The sequence below is a fragment of the Pongo abelii genome, chromosome 19 (assembly GCF_028885655.2).
Source record: "Pongo abelii isolate AG06213 chromosome 19, NHGRI_mPonAbe1-v2.0_pri, whole genome shotgun sequence".
Lineage (NCBI taxonomy): Eukaryota > Metazoa > Chordata > Mammalia > Primates > Hominidae > Pongo > Pongo abelii.
In genome coordinates this window covers 8,050,338-8,066,800 of record NC_072004.2, presented here as the reverse complement: position 1 = coordinate 8,066,800, position 16,463 = coordinate 8,050,338, and the positions used below count along the sequence as shown (strand labels likewise).

Below are 16,463 nucleotides of genomic sequence, written 5' to 3'. Positions count from 1 at the left end.
ACAACCACAGAAGAAAATGGTAGACAAACAATATACATAGACCTAATTCTTGAAAAAAAATTTTTTTTTTTGAGACGGAGTCTCTGTCTGTCTCCCAGGCTGGAGTGCAGTGGCATGATCTCGGCTCACTGCAAGCTCCGCCTCCTGGGTTCACGCCATTCTCCTGCCTCAGCCTCCCTAGTAGCTGGGACTACGGGCGCCCGCCACCACACCAGGCTAATTTTTTTTTTGTATTTTTAGTAGAGACGGGGTTTTACCGTCTTAGCCAGGATGGTCTCGATCTCCTGACCTCGTGATCCACCCACCTCGGCCTCCCAAAGTTCTGTGATTTCAGGCATGAGCCACAGCGCCTGGCCTAATTCTTGAAATTTTACACTGGAACTCCACCTGTATGCCTTTTAGTTCATTTAAAAAAACATCATAAACAAATATAGCAAAATGTGTTAAGATTTGACTAATTTAATAGTAGTCACACAAGTGCCTTTAAAGTGTATTCCTGGATGGGTGTGGCGGCTCACGCCTGTAATCCCAGCACTTTGGGAGACCAACATGGGTGGATCACCTGAGGTCAGGAGTTCGAGACCAGCCTGGTGAAAATGACGACACCCCTGTCTGTACTAAAAATACAAAAATTAGCTAGGCATGGTGGCACACGCCTGTAATCCTGGGAGGCAGAGGTTGCCTGGGCGACAAGAGCAACACTCTGTCTCAAAAAATAAAAATAAAATTAGCCAGAATGGTGGCGGGCGCCTGTAATCCCAGCTACTCGGGAAGCTGAGGCAGGAGAATCGCTTGAACCCGGGAGGCAGAGGTTGCAGTGAACTGAGATTGTGCTACTGCACTCCAGCCTGGGCAACAAGAGTGAAACTCCATTTGAAAATAATAATAATAATAAGGCCGGGCGCGGTGGCTCACGCCTGTAATCCCAGCTCTCATGGAAGCAGAGGTGGGAGGATAGCTTGAGCCCAGGAGTTCGAGACCTGCTTGGGCAATATAGCGAGACCCTGTTCTCCACAAAAAGGAAGAAAAAAAAGACAAAAAATAATAATAATAATTATAAATAAAAAAGAGCCAGGCGCGGTGCCTTCAGGCCTGTAATCCCAGCACTTTGGGAGGCTGCAGCAGGCGGATCACGAGGTCAGGAGTTCGAGAACAGCCTGACCAACATGGTGAAACCCCGTCTCTACTAAAAATACAAAAATTAGCTGGGCATGGTGGCGCACGCCTGTAGTCCCACCTACTTGGGAAGCCGAGGCAAGAGAATCACTTGAACCCGGGAGGCAGAGGTTGTGGTGAGCTGAGATCATGCCACTGCACTCCAGCCTGGGAGACAGAGCAAGACTCCATCTCAAAAAAAAAAAAAAAAGGTATTTTATAATTTTTTGTGGTAAATTATATTTAACATAAATTTTACCATTTTAACAATTTTAAAGTGTACAATTAAGGGTTTCTGGTATATTCTCACAGTGGTGCATCAATCATCACTATTTAATTCCAGAACATTTTAATCGCCCCCCCCAAAAGAAACCATTGGCACTTACTCTGGATTCCCCCTTCTCCCTTCCCCTAGTCTCTGGAAACCACTAATCTGTTTCTGTCCCAGTGGATTTGCTTATGCTGAATATTATGCTGGATATCGTGTGTAAATGCAATCATATAATATGTGAACTTTCTATCTTTCTTTTTTTTTTTTAAACGGAGTCTTGCTCTGTTGCCCAGACTGGAGTGCAATGGCCCCATCTCGGCTCACTGCAACCTGTGCCTCTTGGGTTCAGTGGTTCTCCTGCCTCAGCCTCCTGAGTAGCTGGGACTACAGGTGCCCACCACCACACCTGGCTAATTTTTGTGTTTTTTGTAGAGAAGGGATTTCGCCATGGTGCCCAGGCTGGTCTGGAACTTCTGGGCTCAAGGGATCTGCCCACCCTAGCCTTCCAAAGTGCTGGGACTATAGCCATGAGCTACTGTGCTCAGCTTAGCCTCTTTTGTTTATACTGTTTTCATGGTTTCCATGAAATAAAATATCAGTGCTTCATTCCTCTTAGGACTAAGTAAGTTTCTATTTTATGGATATATGACATTTTGTTTATTCATTCACCAGTTGATGGACATTTGGGTTGCTTCCAACTTTTGGCTGTTGTGAGTAACACTGCTTCTGAATATTTATGATACTCCCTTTCAATTCTTTTTTTTTTTTTCTTTTTTTTTTTGAGATGAGAGTCTTGCTCTGTCACCCAGGCTGGAATGCAGTGGCATGATCTCAGCTCACTGCAACCTCCACCTTCCAGGTTCAAGCGATTCTCCTCCCTCAGCCTCTCGAGTAGCTGGGATTACAGGCACCCGCCACCACACCCGGCTAATTTTTGTATTTTTAGTAGAGATGGGTTTCACTGTGTTGGCCAGGCTGGTCTCGAACTCCTGATCTCATGATCCACCCGCCTCGGCCTCCCAAAGTGCTGGGATTACAGGCGTGAGCCACCATGCCCGGTCCGCACCTTCTTTTTAGAGATTATTTGTCATTAATATTTAATCCTGCAAACAGTTCCATGACTCTATACATCTTCTAAAAAATTAGAACATTAAAGGCAAAGCTTAAGTCCCCTTTGACAACCACCCATCTCTGCCTGCTCTCTCCTCTCCACAGAAGAGACAATGGCAATGCAAATACATGAGGTATATTTCACTACGTTGATGTGCGGGCAGTTAAAGGTAAATTGATAGATTAAAGAAGCAAATTGGTGTAACCAAGTCCAAACTTGTTCTGAGGCTGCAATGAGCTATGATTGTGCAGCAAGTGTGCTTGCCTCGGAAAAAGAGACCTTGTCTTAAAAAAAAAAAAAGGGCCAGGTGCAGTGGCTCATGCCTGTAATCCCAGCACTTTGGGAGGCTGAGGCGGACGGATCACAAGGACAGGAGTTCGAGACAAGCCTGGCCAATGTGGTGAAACCCCATGTCTACTAAAAATAAAAAAATTAGCTGGGCGTGGTGGTGGGCGCCTGTAGTCACAGCTACTCGGGAGGCTGAGGCAGGAGAATGGCATGAACCTGGGAGGCGGAGGTTGCAGTGAGCCGAGATCACACCACTACACTCCAGCCTGGGCGACAGAGCGAGTCTCTGTCTCAAAAAACAAACAAACTGTATATATATATATGTGTGTGTGTGTGTGTGTGTGTGTGTGTGTATGTATATTTGTATATATGTGTGTGTATATATACATATATACACATATATGTGTATATACATATATGCGTATATATACACATATATGTGTGTATATATATGTATACTCTTATTTTCCCGCTTTCCTTTCTGTCCTGAAGCTGGCCATAAAGAAATTCTCTGAACAATCTTGTTCAATTATAGGTCATAAGACCCCCATTTCAGAAGGTGGAAGGAATACTGCACAGAGAAGCCAAGAAGAATCTAGACAGGCCTTGCTGGGCTTCCCCACTCAGCGTATTAGTACTAGATCATACCCTCTTTGTCCAATCACATTTCTACACAGTCGTCATGCTTCAATCACACCTATTTAATGAAGTCTCCATAAAAGACCCAAAAGGATGGGGTAGAGAGAGCTTCCTGAGAGCTGAACCCGTGGAGCATCCTGGAGGGCGGCACACCTCAGAAGGGCATGGAAGCTCCCTCCCACATCCTTGCCCCGTGCATCTCTTCATCTGTATCCTTGGTAATATCTTTTATAAGGCCAGGCACGGTGGCTCACGTCTGTAATCCCAGCACTTTGGGAGGCCGAGGTGGGTGGACCACCTGAGGTCAGGAGTTCGAGACCAGCCTGGCCAATGTAGTGAAACCCTGTCTCTACTAAAAATACAAAAATCAGCCGGGCGTGGTGGTGGGCACCTGTAATCCCAGCTACTCGGGAGGCTGAGGCAGGAGAATCACTTGAATCCGGGAGGCAGAGGTTGCAGTGAGCCAAGATTACACCATTGCACTCCAGTCTGGGCGGCAGAGAGACTCCATCTCAAAAAAAAAAAAAAAAAAAATCCTTTATAATAAACCAGTAAACATTTTTCCCTGAGTTCTGTCAGCCACTCTAGCAAATTCATTGAACATAAAGAGGGAATTGTAGGAACCCCAACTTATACCCAGTTAGTCATGAGTACAGGTAAAAACAACCTGAGGCTTGCAGTTGGCATCCAAAGAGAGGGGCAGTCTTGTGAGACTGAGCCCTCAACCTAGGGGATCTGATGCTCTCTCCAGGTAGATAGTGTCAGAATCTAATTGGAAGACATCCAGCTGATGTCTGCTGCAGAACTGATTGCTTGATTGCAGAACTGATTGCTTGGTGGTGGAGTAAAATCTCCACACATGTGGTCACAGAAGTCTCCTGTGTTGATTGCTGTGGTGTGAGGGCAGAGGAAAAATTGGGTCTTTTTTTGTTTTTGTTTTTTTAGACAGACTCTTGCTGTGTTGCTCAGGCTGGAGTGCAATGGCGTGATCTCGGCTCCCAGGTTCTTGTGCCTCACTCAGCCTCCTGAGTAGCTGGGACTACAGGCACCGACCACCACAACTGGCTAATTTTTTTTTTTTTTTTCCTGAGACGGAGTCTAGCTCTGTCACCCAGGCTAGAGTGCAGTGGTGCGACCTCGGCTCCCTGCAACCTCCGCCTCCCAGGTTCAAGCGATTCTCTTGCCTCAGCCTCCCAAATAGTTGGGATTACAGGTGCTTGCCACCACATCCAGCTAATTTTTGTATTTTTAGTAGAGATGGGTTTCACTGTGTTGGCCAGGCTGGTCTCGAACTCCTGACCTCATGATCCACCCACTTCGGCCTGCCAAAGTGCTGGGATTACAAGCATGAGCCACCGCGCCTGGCCAGAACTGGCTAATTTTTTGTATTTTAGTAGTAACGGGGTTTCACCATGTTGCCCAGGGTGGTCTTGAACTCCTGAGCTCAGGCAATCCACCCTCCTGGGGCTCCCGAAGTGCTAGGATTACAGGCATGAGCCACTGCGCCCTGACCGTTTTTTGTTTTTATTGAGACAGGGTGTCACTCTAATGTCGGGGCTGGAGTGCAGTGGCGCAATCATGGCTCACCACAGCCTTGACCTCCGGCCTCTGCTGATCCTCCTGCCTCAGCCTACCAAGTAGCCTGGACTAGAGGCACACACTACCATACCCGGCTAACTTTTTTTGTATTTTTTGTATAGACGGGGTTTCACATGTTGCCCAAGCTGATCTTAAACTCCTGGGCTCAAGTGATACAGCCGCCTTAGCCTCCCAAAGTGCTGAGATTACAGGCGTGAGTCGCCAAGCCTAGCCATGGTTTGTTTTTTCTACACAATATGCTTAAACAGCAAATAGCATTTAGAATGCATTCAGAAAGGATATTAGCTGAATAATAATCTTCTCTATTGTTCATGTAAGAAAAGTGCTAACGTAGGCATGTAGAGGCTCAACAATGTCATCAAGTCCTGGAGTTCTTTCCAGGCCTCTCTTCTGCCTTCTGCAATGTTATAGGCTTCAATGTCAAGCTGCTTCCTTCAGTAGCACTAGAAGCAGCAATGAGGGCTGCATGCTTCCCTGCTCACTTCCAGAAATCCCTTCCTCCATACCTTGCCCTATACATCTTTTCATCTATATCCTTTGTAATACACTTTATGATAAACCAGTAAACGTTAAGTGTTTCCTTGAGCTGCCCAGCATTCTGAGCAAGAAACTGATTCCCACTAGCTGGCCCACTTAAATCACATGCTTATCCCTGATCCAATAACCATAATCTGGAATAAAAGGTATTAATTAGTATAAGTCAATTGGGGCTCATTTCTGGACTTGGAATGGAGTCGGTTTCCTTCTCAAATCCTCAAAACCCTAAGTGCTTTCAGAAGTGGGAATAAAGCTGGGCGCAGTGACTCACGCCTGTAATCCAAGCACTTTGGGAGGCCAAGGCGGGCGGATCACCTGAGGTCAGGAGTTCGAGACCAGCCTGAGCAATGTGATGAAACCCCGTCTCTACTAAAAATACAAAAATTAGCCAGGCGTGGTCACATGCACCTGTAATCCCAGCTACTCGGGAGGCTGAGACAGGAGAATCGCTTGAACCCGGGAGGAGGAGGTTGCGGTGAGCTGAGATTGCGCCATTGCACTCCAGCCTGGGCAACACAGTGAAACTTCATCTCAAAAAAAAAAAAAAAAGTGAGATTTAAATAGGTCTTCATCATCCTAGGGATTTGGGGTTGTCAGCAACAGAAACTACTACAGAAATCGACTGCATAGACTGGGGAGACAGGTGGTCCTCTAAAGGAAAAATAGAGAGAAGAAAGGAGAAGAGTGCTGGACAGTACATACTTAATAAATATCCACTGGTTATTTCATAGAAGGCCCCAAAATGTATTTATTTAACCCAGTAATGAAACTGAGGGTTAGGAAGAGCAGAAAAGAAGGGAGTGTGGCAGGAAGGGGGAAAAATGAAAGTGGGCCCAAACAACACGGCAGCTAACAGAGATCTTGCAACGAAAGGTCTACTGGTGGAAAACTCCTCCCAGGAATGTCAGAACTTTTAAGAACGACATAGTAATGACACAAGAATAAACACACAGGCAAATGAGCAAACAACGGAATACAAAGTCTAGAAATAGACACAAGTAAATATGCTAACATTATATATCAAGGGCAGCATTTAAATTCTGTTGGGGCAGTTTGTTTAACAAATGGTGTTGACATAACTGGCGCTCCATCAGGCAGAGAAGTTAGACCCCAGCTCATACATGCATAGGGATAAACTCCAGTTATATTAAAGATTTAATTTTTTTTTTATAAAAAGAAGGCCGGGCACGGTGGCTCACGCCTGTAATCCCAGCATTTTGGGAAGCCGAGGCGGGTGGATCACCTGAGGACAAGAGTTCGAGACCAGATTGGCCAACACAGCGAAAACTCGTCTCTACTAAAAATACAAAAATTAGCCAGGCGTGGTGGCGGGCGCCTGTAATCCCAGCTACTCGGGTGGCTGAGGCACGAGAATCGCTTGAACCCGTGAGGCAGAGGTTGCAGCAAGCCGAGATAGCACCATTATACTCCAGCCTGGGCGACAGAGAGACATTCTGTCTCAGAAAAGGAAAAAAAAGAAAAAAGAAAAGAAAAGAAAAGAAAAAGCAAGATAATTCACTGGGGGAATTTGGGGAAACTTTCCTAAGCTGGAAGCCAAGCATGCGCCCTTCTCATTCCGCCTCTTCCATTGGGTTCCCACGACTTACGTCACAGGACATCGAGCCAATGGGAACTAGGCATGGGCGACGAGCTCACCCAATGGGGCCGGGGCGGGAGATTTGAAAAGTCCTTGGCCAGGGCGCGGCGTGGCAGATTCAGTCGTTTGCGGGCGGCCGGGAGAATAGCAGTGCCTTGGACCCCAGGTGAGCTGGCCTCCTGTCGCAGGCCTTGGGCCGGGAGTGGGCAGATGATCAGGCAGATCAGAGGGTCCGCTGGGCTGGCCTGCGCGCACGCCGCAGGGCTGGAATGAGGTAGGGACGATAGCAGGGTGGGGGCGGTGAGACCAGCGCCTGGATTGGGGCTAGTGTGCTGACCTGCTCCCTTTTACCAGCTCGGGCTAGCGCTTCTGGCTCGATCGGTCCAACCCCTCCCTCTCTCTCTCTTTTTCTCTGCTTCTCACGGCTGTTTCCCTTCTCCGCCCAGCTCTCCTCCCCCTTTCCCTCTAAGGATGGCCCAGAAGGAGAACGCCTACCCCTGGCCCTACGGCCGGCAGACGGTAAGGCCCTTCCCTCCGTCCCTGCGCCCCCATGACCCCGCATGGCGGTTCCTGCTAGGAAACTTGAGATCCTGCAATGAGCAATCCTTTAAGCACTTTCTTCCCCGTTATGCTCCAAAGTACGGGCCCCAAGTTTGATGACAGAACCCGGTCTGGACATTTGTAGCCACATCCTGTCAGGTGCTGCCAACGTGAATCTGACCAGCCAGTGACTCCCAGCCGGTGAGGACCTCTGCAGGGCTCGTCACATACAAATGATATCTGGGACTGAGCAGCCAGGGCCTGGCCTTCAGGCCATGATTCCCAACCCATATCCTGAAAAAAATAAACTAGACAGCAAATAGAAATAGACTCTAAAAGGATATAAAGGTACAGTTTAAAAGGCCCAGGGCAAGTCTAAATTACAATTTGGAATTAACGACTAAATTGAGGTAAGGATCTAAATTGACTTATTTCCCAATGGTCCAGACAGATTTTATTGAAGGGCCTCCTCTCTGATATGCAATGCCAGCTTTATTATATATACAAATTCCCACATATATGTGGGTCTATTTCTGGACTGTATTTTATTCAACTTGCTTATTTGTAGATCTGTACCAATATCACTATTTGGGAATAGGTTTTTAGGGGCCTAGGGGCTTTCTTCTCTTGGCTGCAGAAGAAGGAAGGGGCCCTGCACAGGCTTTGCTCCCTGTTTGTGGAGCTCAGGCTTCCTGGAGAGTCTGTCTGTTCCCTTGTGCATCAGCTCCCTCCCTCATGGAGCACTGAGTGAGGCTGTCAGGAATGGAGTCTGAATGAGAAACCATTGTCACTTTTACCTTGGTCACTCCTAAAAGAAAGTGTATCTATTATTTTGAGAAGTTGAAAGTGAGGCCAGGTGTGGTGGCTCACGCCTGTAATCCCAGCACTGGGAGGCTGAGGCAGGTGGATCACCTGAGGTCAGGAGTTCGAGACCATCCTGGCCAACATGGTGAAACCCCGTCTCTACTAAAAATACAAAAATTAGCCAGGCGTGGAGGCATGCGCCTGTAGTCCCCCCTACTCAGGAGGCTGAGGCAGGAGAATTGCCTGAACCTGGGAGGTGGAAGTTGCAGTGAGCCGAGATGGCGCCATTGCACTCCAGCCTGGGTAATAGAGCGAGACTCCCTCTCAAAAAAAAAAAAAAAAGAAGAAGAGGAAGTTGAAAGTGAGAAGTGGTCCAGGGCCATCAGGGTAGCTCTTAGTGTCCTTAAAGCCTGTTCTTGCAAAAGTGTAAATCCTGGTTATTGCTATAACATTCAAGGCCTCAAGCATCTTATCTAAGCCTTAATAAACTAAGCTTTTTAGGAGACTTTGAGAATACCTCTGTGCTAAACCCCTTGAATTGTGGGTGTTCATTGGCCCAGCTCTCTACTGTGGTGTAAGTGAGGCGCTGGATGAATGACTGTGTTGTTATGGGCAGGACTTATACAGGTTGAACAGCTTCATGCCTGAAAAGTGTGGGCCAGGGCCAAAGAGGTGAAATGTTAGGTGTTGGTGTGAGTCCTTTGCCCCTTATCTTAGGCCTACTTAGGTTATTTATTTTATATTTATTTATTTTTTGAGATGGAGTCTTACTGTGTCGCCCAGGCTGGAGTGCAATGGCGCGATCTCAGCTCACTGCAACCTCTGCCGCCCAGGTTCAAGCGATTCTCCTGCCTCAGCCTCCTGAGTAGCTGGGATTACAGGCGCCTGCCACTGCACCCGGCTAATTTTTTTTTTTTTTTTTTTTTTTTGAGATGGAGTCTAGCTCTGTTGCCCAGGCTGGAGTGCAATGGCACGATCTCAGCTCACTGCAACCTCTGCCTCCTAGGTTCAAGCGATTCTCCTGCCTCAGCCTCCTGAGTAGCTGGGATTACAGGCGCGCGCTACCACGGCCAGCTAATTTTTGTATTTTTAGTAGAGATGGGGTTTCACTGTGTTGGCCAGGCTGGTCTCAAACTCCTGACCTCGTGATCTGCCTGCCTCAGCCTTCCAAAGTGCTGGGATTACAAGCATGAGCCACCACGCCCGGCCGCACCCAGCTAATTTTTTATATTTTTAGTAGAGATGGGGTTTCACCGTGTTGGCCAGGCTGGTCTTGAACTCCTGACTGCGTGAGCCACTGCGCCTGACCCTAGGTTGTTTATTAATAACCCATTTTAATATGAGACTATGAGCAGAGGCTGGGAAGCAAAACTGTCACATCAGTGTTTCTCTTTGAATTGGGGGTAGGTGGGTGGGTGGCTCTTTAGCAAGGGGCTGAAATACTGCTTGCAGCACATTCCACCCCGGTCATCAGACAAGGGCACCCTCAGAGCTAGCCCCTGCTCCTTCTCAGGCTCCATCTGGCCTGAGCACCCTGCCCCAGCGAGTCCTCCGGAAAGAGCCTGTCACCCCATCTGCACTTGTCCTCATGAGCCGCTCCAATGTCCAGCCCACAGGTAACTGGGGCAAGGGGGAGAGGACTGAGCTGGGGAGATGACCATCTGTGGGAGGGTTTAGGGATGAGAAGGTCATCCCTGTTCGCATTCAACTTACCTGTTCTCTCCTTAGCTGCCCCTGGCCAGAAGGTGGTGGAGAATAGCAGTGGGACACCCAACATCTTAACGTAAGTGCCCCAAGCCTTGGGGTGGACGGGGGTGAGGGGACAGTGAACAGGCAGGAAGTCGGGGAGATAAAACCTAAGCACAGGAGGAGAAGGGATGAAGAGAAGTGGGGCAGAGGACAGGATGGGATGAGAAGCAGACAGAAAGCAAACCTCTTAATAACCAAAACCGGTTCTGAGTTGCCTTCCTCCACTTTCTAAGCAGGCGACACTTCACAATTGATGACTTTGAGATTGGGCGTCCTCTGGGCAAAGGCAAGTTTGGAAACGTGTACTTGGCTCGGGAGAAGAAAAGCCATTTCATCGTGGCGCTCAAGGTCCTCTTCAAGTCCCAGATAGAGAAGGAGGGCGTGGAGCATCAGCTGCGCAGAGAGATCGAAATCCAGGCCCACCTGCAGTATGGGTTGATGCCCCCTGAGCCGAAGCCCCTCTGCTCCCTCACCCCCAGCTCCTCATTCAGCCCCACTTCATCCAGATTGCTTTCTCTGTAGCTATGGCTAGTGAGCCCCGTTTAGCTCTTAGTCCTAGCGAGCCTTGAATCCAGAAATCTGCCTCTAGTTTCCCCTTACCACTCCCAGCCCTGGTGTCCACGGCCTGGGCCACGTCTGATCCCAGTTTGCTCCTATCATCTTTTCCAGCTCTTTTATGCCTTTGGCCTGAGGCCTCCTCTGTCTCTTCCCCCAGCCATCCCAACATCCTGCGTCTCTACAACTATTTTTATGACCGGAGGAGGATCTACTTGATTCTAGAGTATGCCCCACGCGGGGAGCTCTACAAGGAGCTGCAGAAGAGCCGCACATTTGACGAGCAGCGAACAGCCACGGTCCGGGCGGGTGGGCACCCGGGGCGCCAGTAGGGGGCTTGAGGCTGAGGGTGTGCTGCTTGTAGCTGGAGGTCCATCCTTGTCTGATTGCCTGTCGTTGCCCCTCCCAGATCATGGAGGAGTTGGCAGATGCTCTAATGTACTGCCATGGGAAGAAGGTGATTCACAGAGACATAAAGCCAGAAAATCTGCTCTTAGGGCTCAAGGGAGAGCTGAAGATTGCTGACTTCGGCTGGTCTGTGCATGCGCCCTCCCTGAGGTATGGTGGCCTGGGAGGCCAGCCCCGGGTGTGAGGCTGGGCCATTAAAACCTCTCCAGGGGCCGTGCGCCGTGGCTCACACCTGTAATCCCAGCACTTTGGGAGGCCGAGGAGGGCGGATCACCTGAGGTCAGGAGTTCGAGACTAGCTTTGCCAACGTGATGAAACTTTGTCTCTACTAAATATACAAAAATTAGCCGGGCGTGGTGGCGGACGTCAGTAATCCCAGCTACTGGGGAGGCTGAGGCAGGAGAATTGTTTGAACCTGGGAGGCGGAGGTTGCAGTGAGCCGAGATTGCGCCATTGCACTCCAGCCTGGGCGGCAGAGTGAGACTCCATCTCAAAAAAAAGAAAAATGGGTAGAGTGTGGTGCCAATAACCCCAAGGTCGCGGGTTCGATGCCCGTACGGGCCAATGGTAAAACTGGTAGGCTCACGCCTACCAGTCCCAGCACTTTGGGAGGCCAAGGCAGGTGGATCACTTGAGGCCAGGAGTTCAAGACCAGCGGACCAGCCTGGCCAACATGACGAAACCCCATCTTTACTAAAAACAAAATTTATTAAGCAGACAGGTGGTGCACACTTGTAATCCCAGCTGTTCAGGAGGCTGAGACATGAGAATCACTTGAACCCGGGAGGCAGAGGTTGTAGTGAGCCAAGATCGCCCCACTGCACTCCAGCCTGGACTCTGTCTCAAAAAAGCCCGGAGCAGTGGCCTTTTTTCCTCCCACATCATTTTTTAATGGTTTCATAGTATCACATAGTAGCTGATTTACTTAAGCAGAACGTGCCTGATGGGCATTAGAGATGTCCCCAATGAACTCCAAATGAACACTGCCCTCATATCGGGGTATCTTATTAAGATATGTCCTTCAGTGTGGAGTTGCTGGGCTGTGTGCAGGCTCACCTCTGGGGCTTTGGGATATATCATCACCCCAACCCCACCCCCACTCCAGTGGCCCTGCCTGGCTGGACCTCTTCCCTGGTACATCCTGTGGTCTTTTGGCTCCCTGCCATCAGGCAGCAGGGAAAGGAGAGTTCCTATGTCACTGGGACCCCTGCCCACGCCTCTTATCCCTCCCAGGAGGAAGACAATGTGTGGCACCCTGGACTACCTGCCCCCAGAGATGATTGAGGGGCGCACACACAACGAGAAGGTGGATCTGTGGTGCATTGGAGTGCTTTGCTATGAACTGCTGGTGGGGAACCCACCCTTTGAGAGTGCATCACACAACGAGACCTATCGGCGCATCGTCAAGGTGGGAGGGCAGCCTGGGCTTCGTGCCAGCTGCTGAGGCCAGGAGCTGGGGGGCTGGGGGTGGGCGGAGTGTATTTGTGTGGCCCTAAGTAACTCCAAACAGAATGGGTTGTCAAGGAAGATGTCAAGGAAGATGTAGCCAGGGTGAAACTAATGCAGCCCTTCCATCTCTTCACACCTGCAGGTGGACCTAAAGTTCCCCGCTTCTGTGCCCACGGGAGCCCAGGACCTCATCTCCAAACTGCTCAGGCATAACCCCTCGGAACGGCTGCCCCTGGCCCAGGTCTCAGCCCACCCTTGGGTCCGGGCCAACTCTCGGAGGGTGCTGCCTCCCTCTGCCCTTCAATCTGTGGCCTGATGGTCCCTGTCATTCACTCGGTGTGTGTTTGTATGTCTGTGTATGTATAGGGGAAAGAAGGGATCCTGAACTGTTCCCTTATCTGTCTTCTACCTCCTCCTTTGTTTAATAAAGGCTGAAGCTTTTTGTACTGATGAGTGTAGATGTTTCTAGGTGGAGGCTTTGCTGTGGAGGAAGCTGTTCCCTAGAAGGAGAGCTGGCTCACCCTGCGGAGCCGGGATGAGCATTACTTTGCTATCCCTGGTAACACCCTACCCTCTCAGCTCTGACACCCACCTGGTCAGCTCCCAGCTACCCCCACCCCTACCCCCACTTCCACCTCTACCCTCACTGTCTATTCTTTCCGTTGCTCTGACTCCCAGAGCCCGGGGGCACTGGGGGCCCTGGCTCCCCATTGCTACATTGGAACACCATCCATCTCTGGCCACCTTCTTTCACCTCTCTCTTGGTTGTCCAACTTCTAGTTTTTCCTTTTCTGTTTCATTCTCTGCCCTTTTGCAACGTAGGAGCAACTGAACAATTCTGTACCCTAGAAGCTGTCTTTGATTATTTCACTGCTCTGGTCAGGATCTAGTACAGGAGCCAATAGAAGCAGCAGTGATTCTGTCTGGTTCCTGACACGAGGTTTCACTGTTATGCATGATGCTTACTGTAGGTTTTTGATAGATACCCTTTATCAGGTTAAACAGGGGCTATTCTACTCATAGTTTACTCAGAGTCTTTAAAAAAAAAAAAAAAAAAAAGTTAAGTCTGGGCGCAGTGACTCATGCCTGTAATCCCAGCACTTTCAGAGGCCAAGGCGGGCGGATCACGAGGTCAAGAGATCGAGACCATCCTGGACAACATGGTGAAACCCCATCTCTACTAAAAATACAAAAATTAGCTGAGCGTGGTGGCGCACACCTGTAGTCCCAGCTACTCAGGAAGCTGAGGCAGGAGAATCGGTTGAACCCGGGAGGTGGAGGTTGCAGTAAGCCCAAATCGCACCAATGCACTCCAGCCTGGCTACACAGCAGGACGGAGTCTCACCCTGTCGTGCAGGCTGGAGTGCAGTGGCCCAATCTTGGCTCACCGCAACCTCCAACCTCCTCTCAGGTTCAAGCTATTCTCCTGCCTCAGCCAGCCAAGTAGCTGGGATTATAGGCACACACCACCAAGCCCGGCTAATTTTTTTGTAGTTTTAATAGAGATGGGGTTTCACCATGTTGGCCAGGCTGCTCTTGAACTCCTCACCTCAGGTGATCCACCCTCCTCGGCCTCCCAAAGTGCTGGGATTACGGTTGTGTCATGCCTGGCCAAGTTTTTGTGTTTTTTTTGTTTTTGTTTTTTGAGACAGAGTCTCACTCTATCGCCCAGGCCGGAGTGCAGTGGTGTGATCTCAGCTCACTGCAGCCTCCGCCTCCCGGGCTCAAGTGATTCTCCTGCTTCAGCCTCCCGAGTAGTTGGGATTACAGACATGTGCCACCACTCCCAGCTAATTTTTGTATTTTTAGTGGAGACTGGGTCGGGGTTTCACCATGTTGGCCAGGCTGGTCTCGAACTCCCGACCTCAAGCAATCTGCCCACCTCGGCCTCCCAAAGTGCTGGGATTACAGGCGTGAGCCACTGTGCCTGGCCGGATTGATTGATTTTTTTTTTTTTAAATTCATTGCTTTACACCAAGCCTCTAGAACAGTGCCTGGAATGTAGAGGACATTCAGTAACTACTGTCAAATGAATAAATCTAACCAAAATTATGGTGGCAGTGGGGTGGAAGAGTGAATTCCTTGAATTTTATAGCAGGAAAAAAAACAGGTCATGCCTAAAACTGAAAACTTAAGAAACAGCAACAGAAGCATGTGATTTAAAAACGTATGGTAGGGGCCAGGCGTGGTGGCTCATGCCTGTAATCCCAACACTTTGGGAAGCCAAGGCAGGTGGATCACCTGAGGTCAGGAGTTCGAGACCAGCCTGACCAACATGGTGAAACCCTGTCTCTACTAAAAAAATACAAAATTAGCCGGGCATGGTGGTGCACGCCTGTAATCCCAGCTACTTGGGAGTCTCAGGCAGGAGAATTGCTTAAATCCGGAAGGCAGAGGTTGCAATGAGCTGAGATCACGCCATTGCACTCTAGCCTGGGCAACAAGAGCAAGACTCCATCTGAAAAAAAAAAAAAAAAAAGAAATCTGTACTTGTACACCCTGAGAACATAAAAATTAAAAAAATAAAAATAAAATATACATGACTGTTGTTTAACAACTTAAAAATATATAAAAATATATATATGGTAGGCCAGACTCAGTAGGCCATGCCTGTAATCCCAGCCCTTTGGGAGGCCAAGGCGGGCGGATCACGAGGTCAAGAGATCGAGACCATCCTGGACAACATGGTCAAACCCTGCTTCTACTAAAAATACAAAAATTAGCTGGGCATGGTGGTGTGTGCCTGTAGTCCCAGCTACTGGGGAGGCTGAGGCAGGAGAATCTCTTGAACCCGGGAGGCAGAGGTTGCAGTGAGCCGAGATCATACCACTGCACTCCAGCCTGGCAACAGAGTGATCCTCCACCTCAAGAAAAAAAGTATGGTAAATACCCAAAGCAAATCAAAATAAAACAGTGAAAAGACTTGAAACTGGCTATCTCTAGGGAGAAAGAAATGGGCAGAGTGCTTATTTATTTCTTATTTTTTGAGACGGAGTTTTGCTTTGTCACTCACGCTGGAATGCAGTGGCGCAATCTCAACTCACTGCAACCTCCACCTCCCAGGATAAAGCGATTCTCCTGCCTCAGCCTCCTGAGTAGCTGGGATTACAGGCATGTGCCACCAAGCCCAGATAATTTTTGTATTTTTAGTAGAGACGGGGTTTCACCATGTTGGCCAGGCTGGTCTCAAACTCCTGACCTCCAGTGATCCACCCGTCTGGGTCTCCCAAAGTGCTGGGATTACAGGCATGAGCCACTTCACCCAGCCTATAATTTTTTTTTTTGTTTTTGAGACAGAGTCTTCTCTCTGTCGCCCAGGCTGGAGTGCCGTGGGCTTACTGCAAGCTCTGCCTCCTGGGTTCACGCCATTCTCCTGCCTCAGCCTCCCGAGTAGCTGGGACTACAGGCGCCCACCACCACGCCCAGCTTATTTATTTATTTATTTATTTTGTATTTTTTAGTAGAGACAGGGTTTCACCATGTTAGCTAGGATGGTCTCGATCTCCTGACCTCGGGATCCGCCCGCCTCGGCCTCCCAAAGTGCTGGGATTACAGGCGTGAGCCACCGCACCCGGCCTTTCAGCCTATAATTTTTAATATGGATATCCCTAGGGTTTTTTTTAAAGCCCTTCTAGTGGATGCACATGCAGATTATTTCCAGTGCTTTGCACTGTGGCCAGTGTCTTTTGAGTGCCTCCTGTGCACGTTTGTGATGGTCTCTAGTTGTCCTCCAGGGGACATCTGAAGAAAGACATGGCAAT

The 16,463-nt window shown here is 49.2% G+C and overlaps 1 protein-coding gene across 8 annotated transcripts; it reads left to right on the top strand.

The window, feature by feature from the left end:
• The first annotated feature begins 7,250 nt into the window (after window positions 1-7,250).
• On the top strand, window positions 7,251-13,155 carry AURKB (aurora kinase B). 8 transcript variants are annotated; one of them, XM_009251272.4, is made up of 9 exons: window positions 7,251-7,363; window positions 7,644-7,716; window positions 10,055-10,157; window positions 10,270-10,324; window positions 10,527-10,718; window positions 11,006-11,144; window positions 11,255-11,403; window positions 12,487-12,661; window positions 12,845-13,155. In XM_009251272.4, exons 2-9 carry the CDS (start codon window positions 7,669-7,671, stop codon window positions 13,016-13,018), a joined length of 1,035 nt encoding a protein of 344 aa, XP_009249547.1. In that variant the 5' UTR covers window positions 7,251-7,363; window positions 7,644-7,668; the 3' UTR covers window positions 13,019-13,155. The 8 variants fall into 8 exon arrangements, with proteins under 8 accessions (XP_009249547.1, XP_054392191.1, XP_054392190.2 ...); XM_054536216.2 differs by having other exon boundaries at window positions 7,255-7,363; window positions 10,527-10,576; window positions 10,960-11,144; XM_054536215.2 differs by having other exon boundaries at window positions 7,255-7,363; window positions 10,016-10,157; window positions 10,527-10,576; window positions 10,960-11,144.
• Window positions 13,156-16,463: the final 3,308 nt, after the last annotated feature.

What these genes read in the sequence shown, in the direction of transcription:
- AURKB (XM_024235314.3), top strand. Translation starts at nt 7,669, where the DNA reads ATGGCCCAGAAGGAGAACGCCTACCCCTGGCCCTACGGCCGGCAGACG. An exon ending in GGGACACCCAACATCTTAAC is followed by an intron (nt 10,325 to 10,526) that starts GTAAGTGCCCCA and finishes CTTTCTAAGCAG; the next exon opens with GCGACACTTCACAATTGATG. An exon ending in ACGAGCAGCGAACAGCCACG is followed by an intron (nt 11,145 to 11,254) that starts GTCCGGGCGGGT and finishes TGCCCCTCCCAG; the next exon opens with ATCATGGAGGAGTTGGCAGA.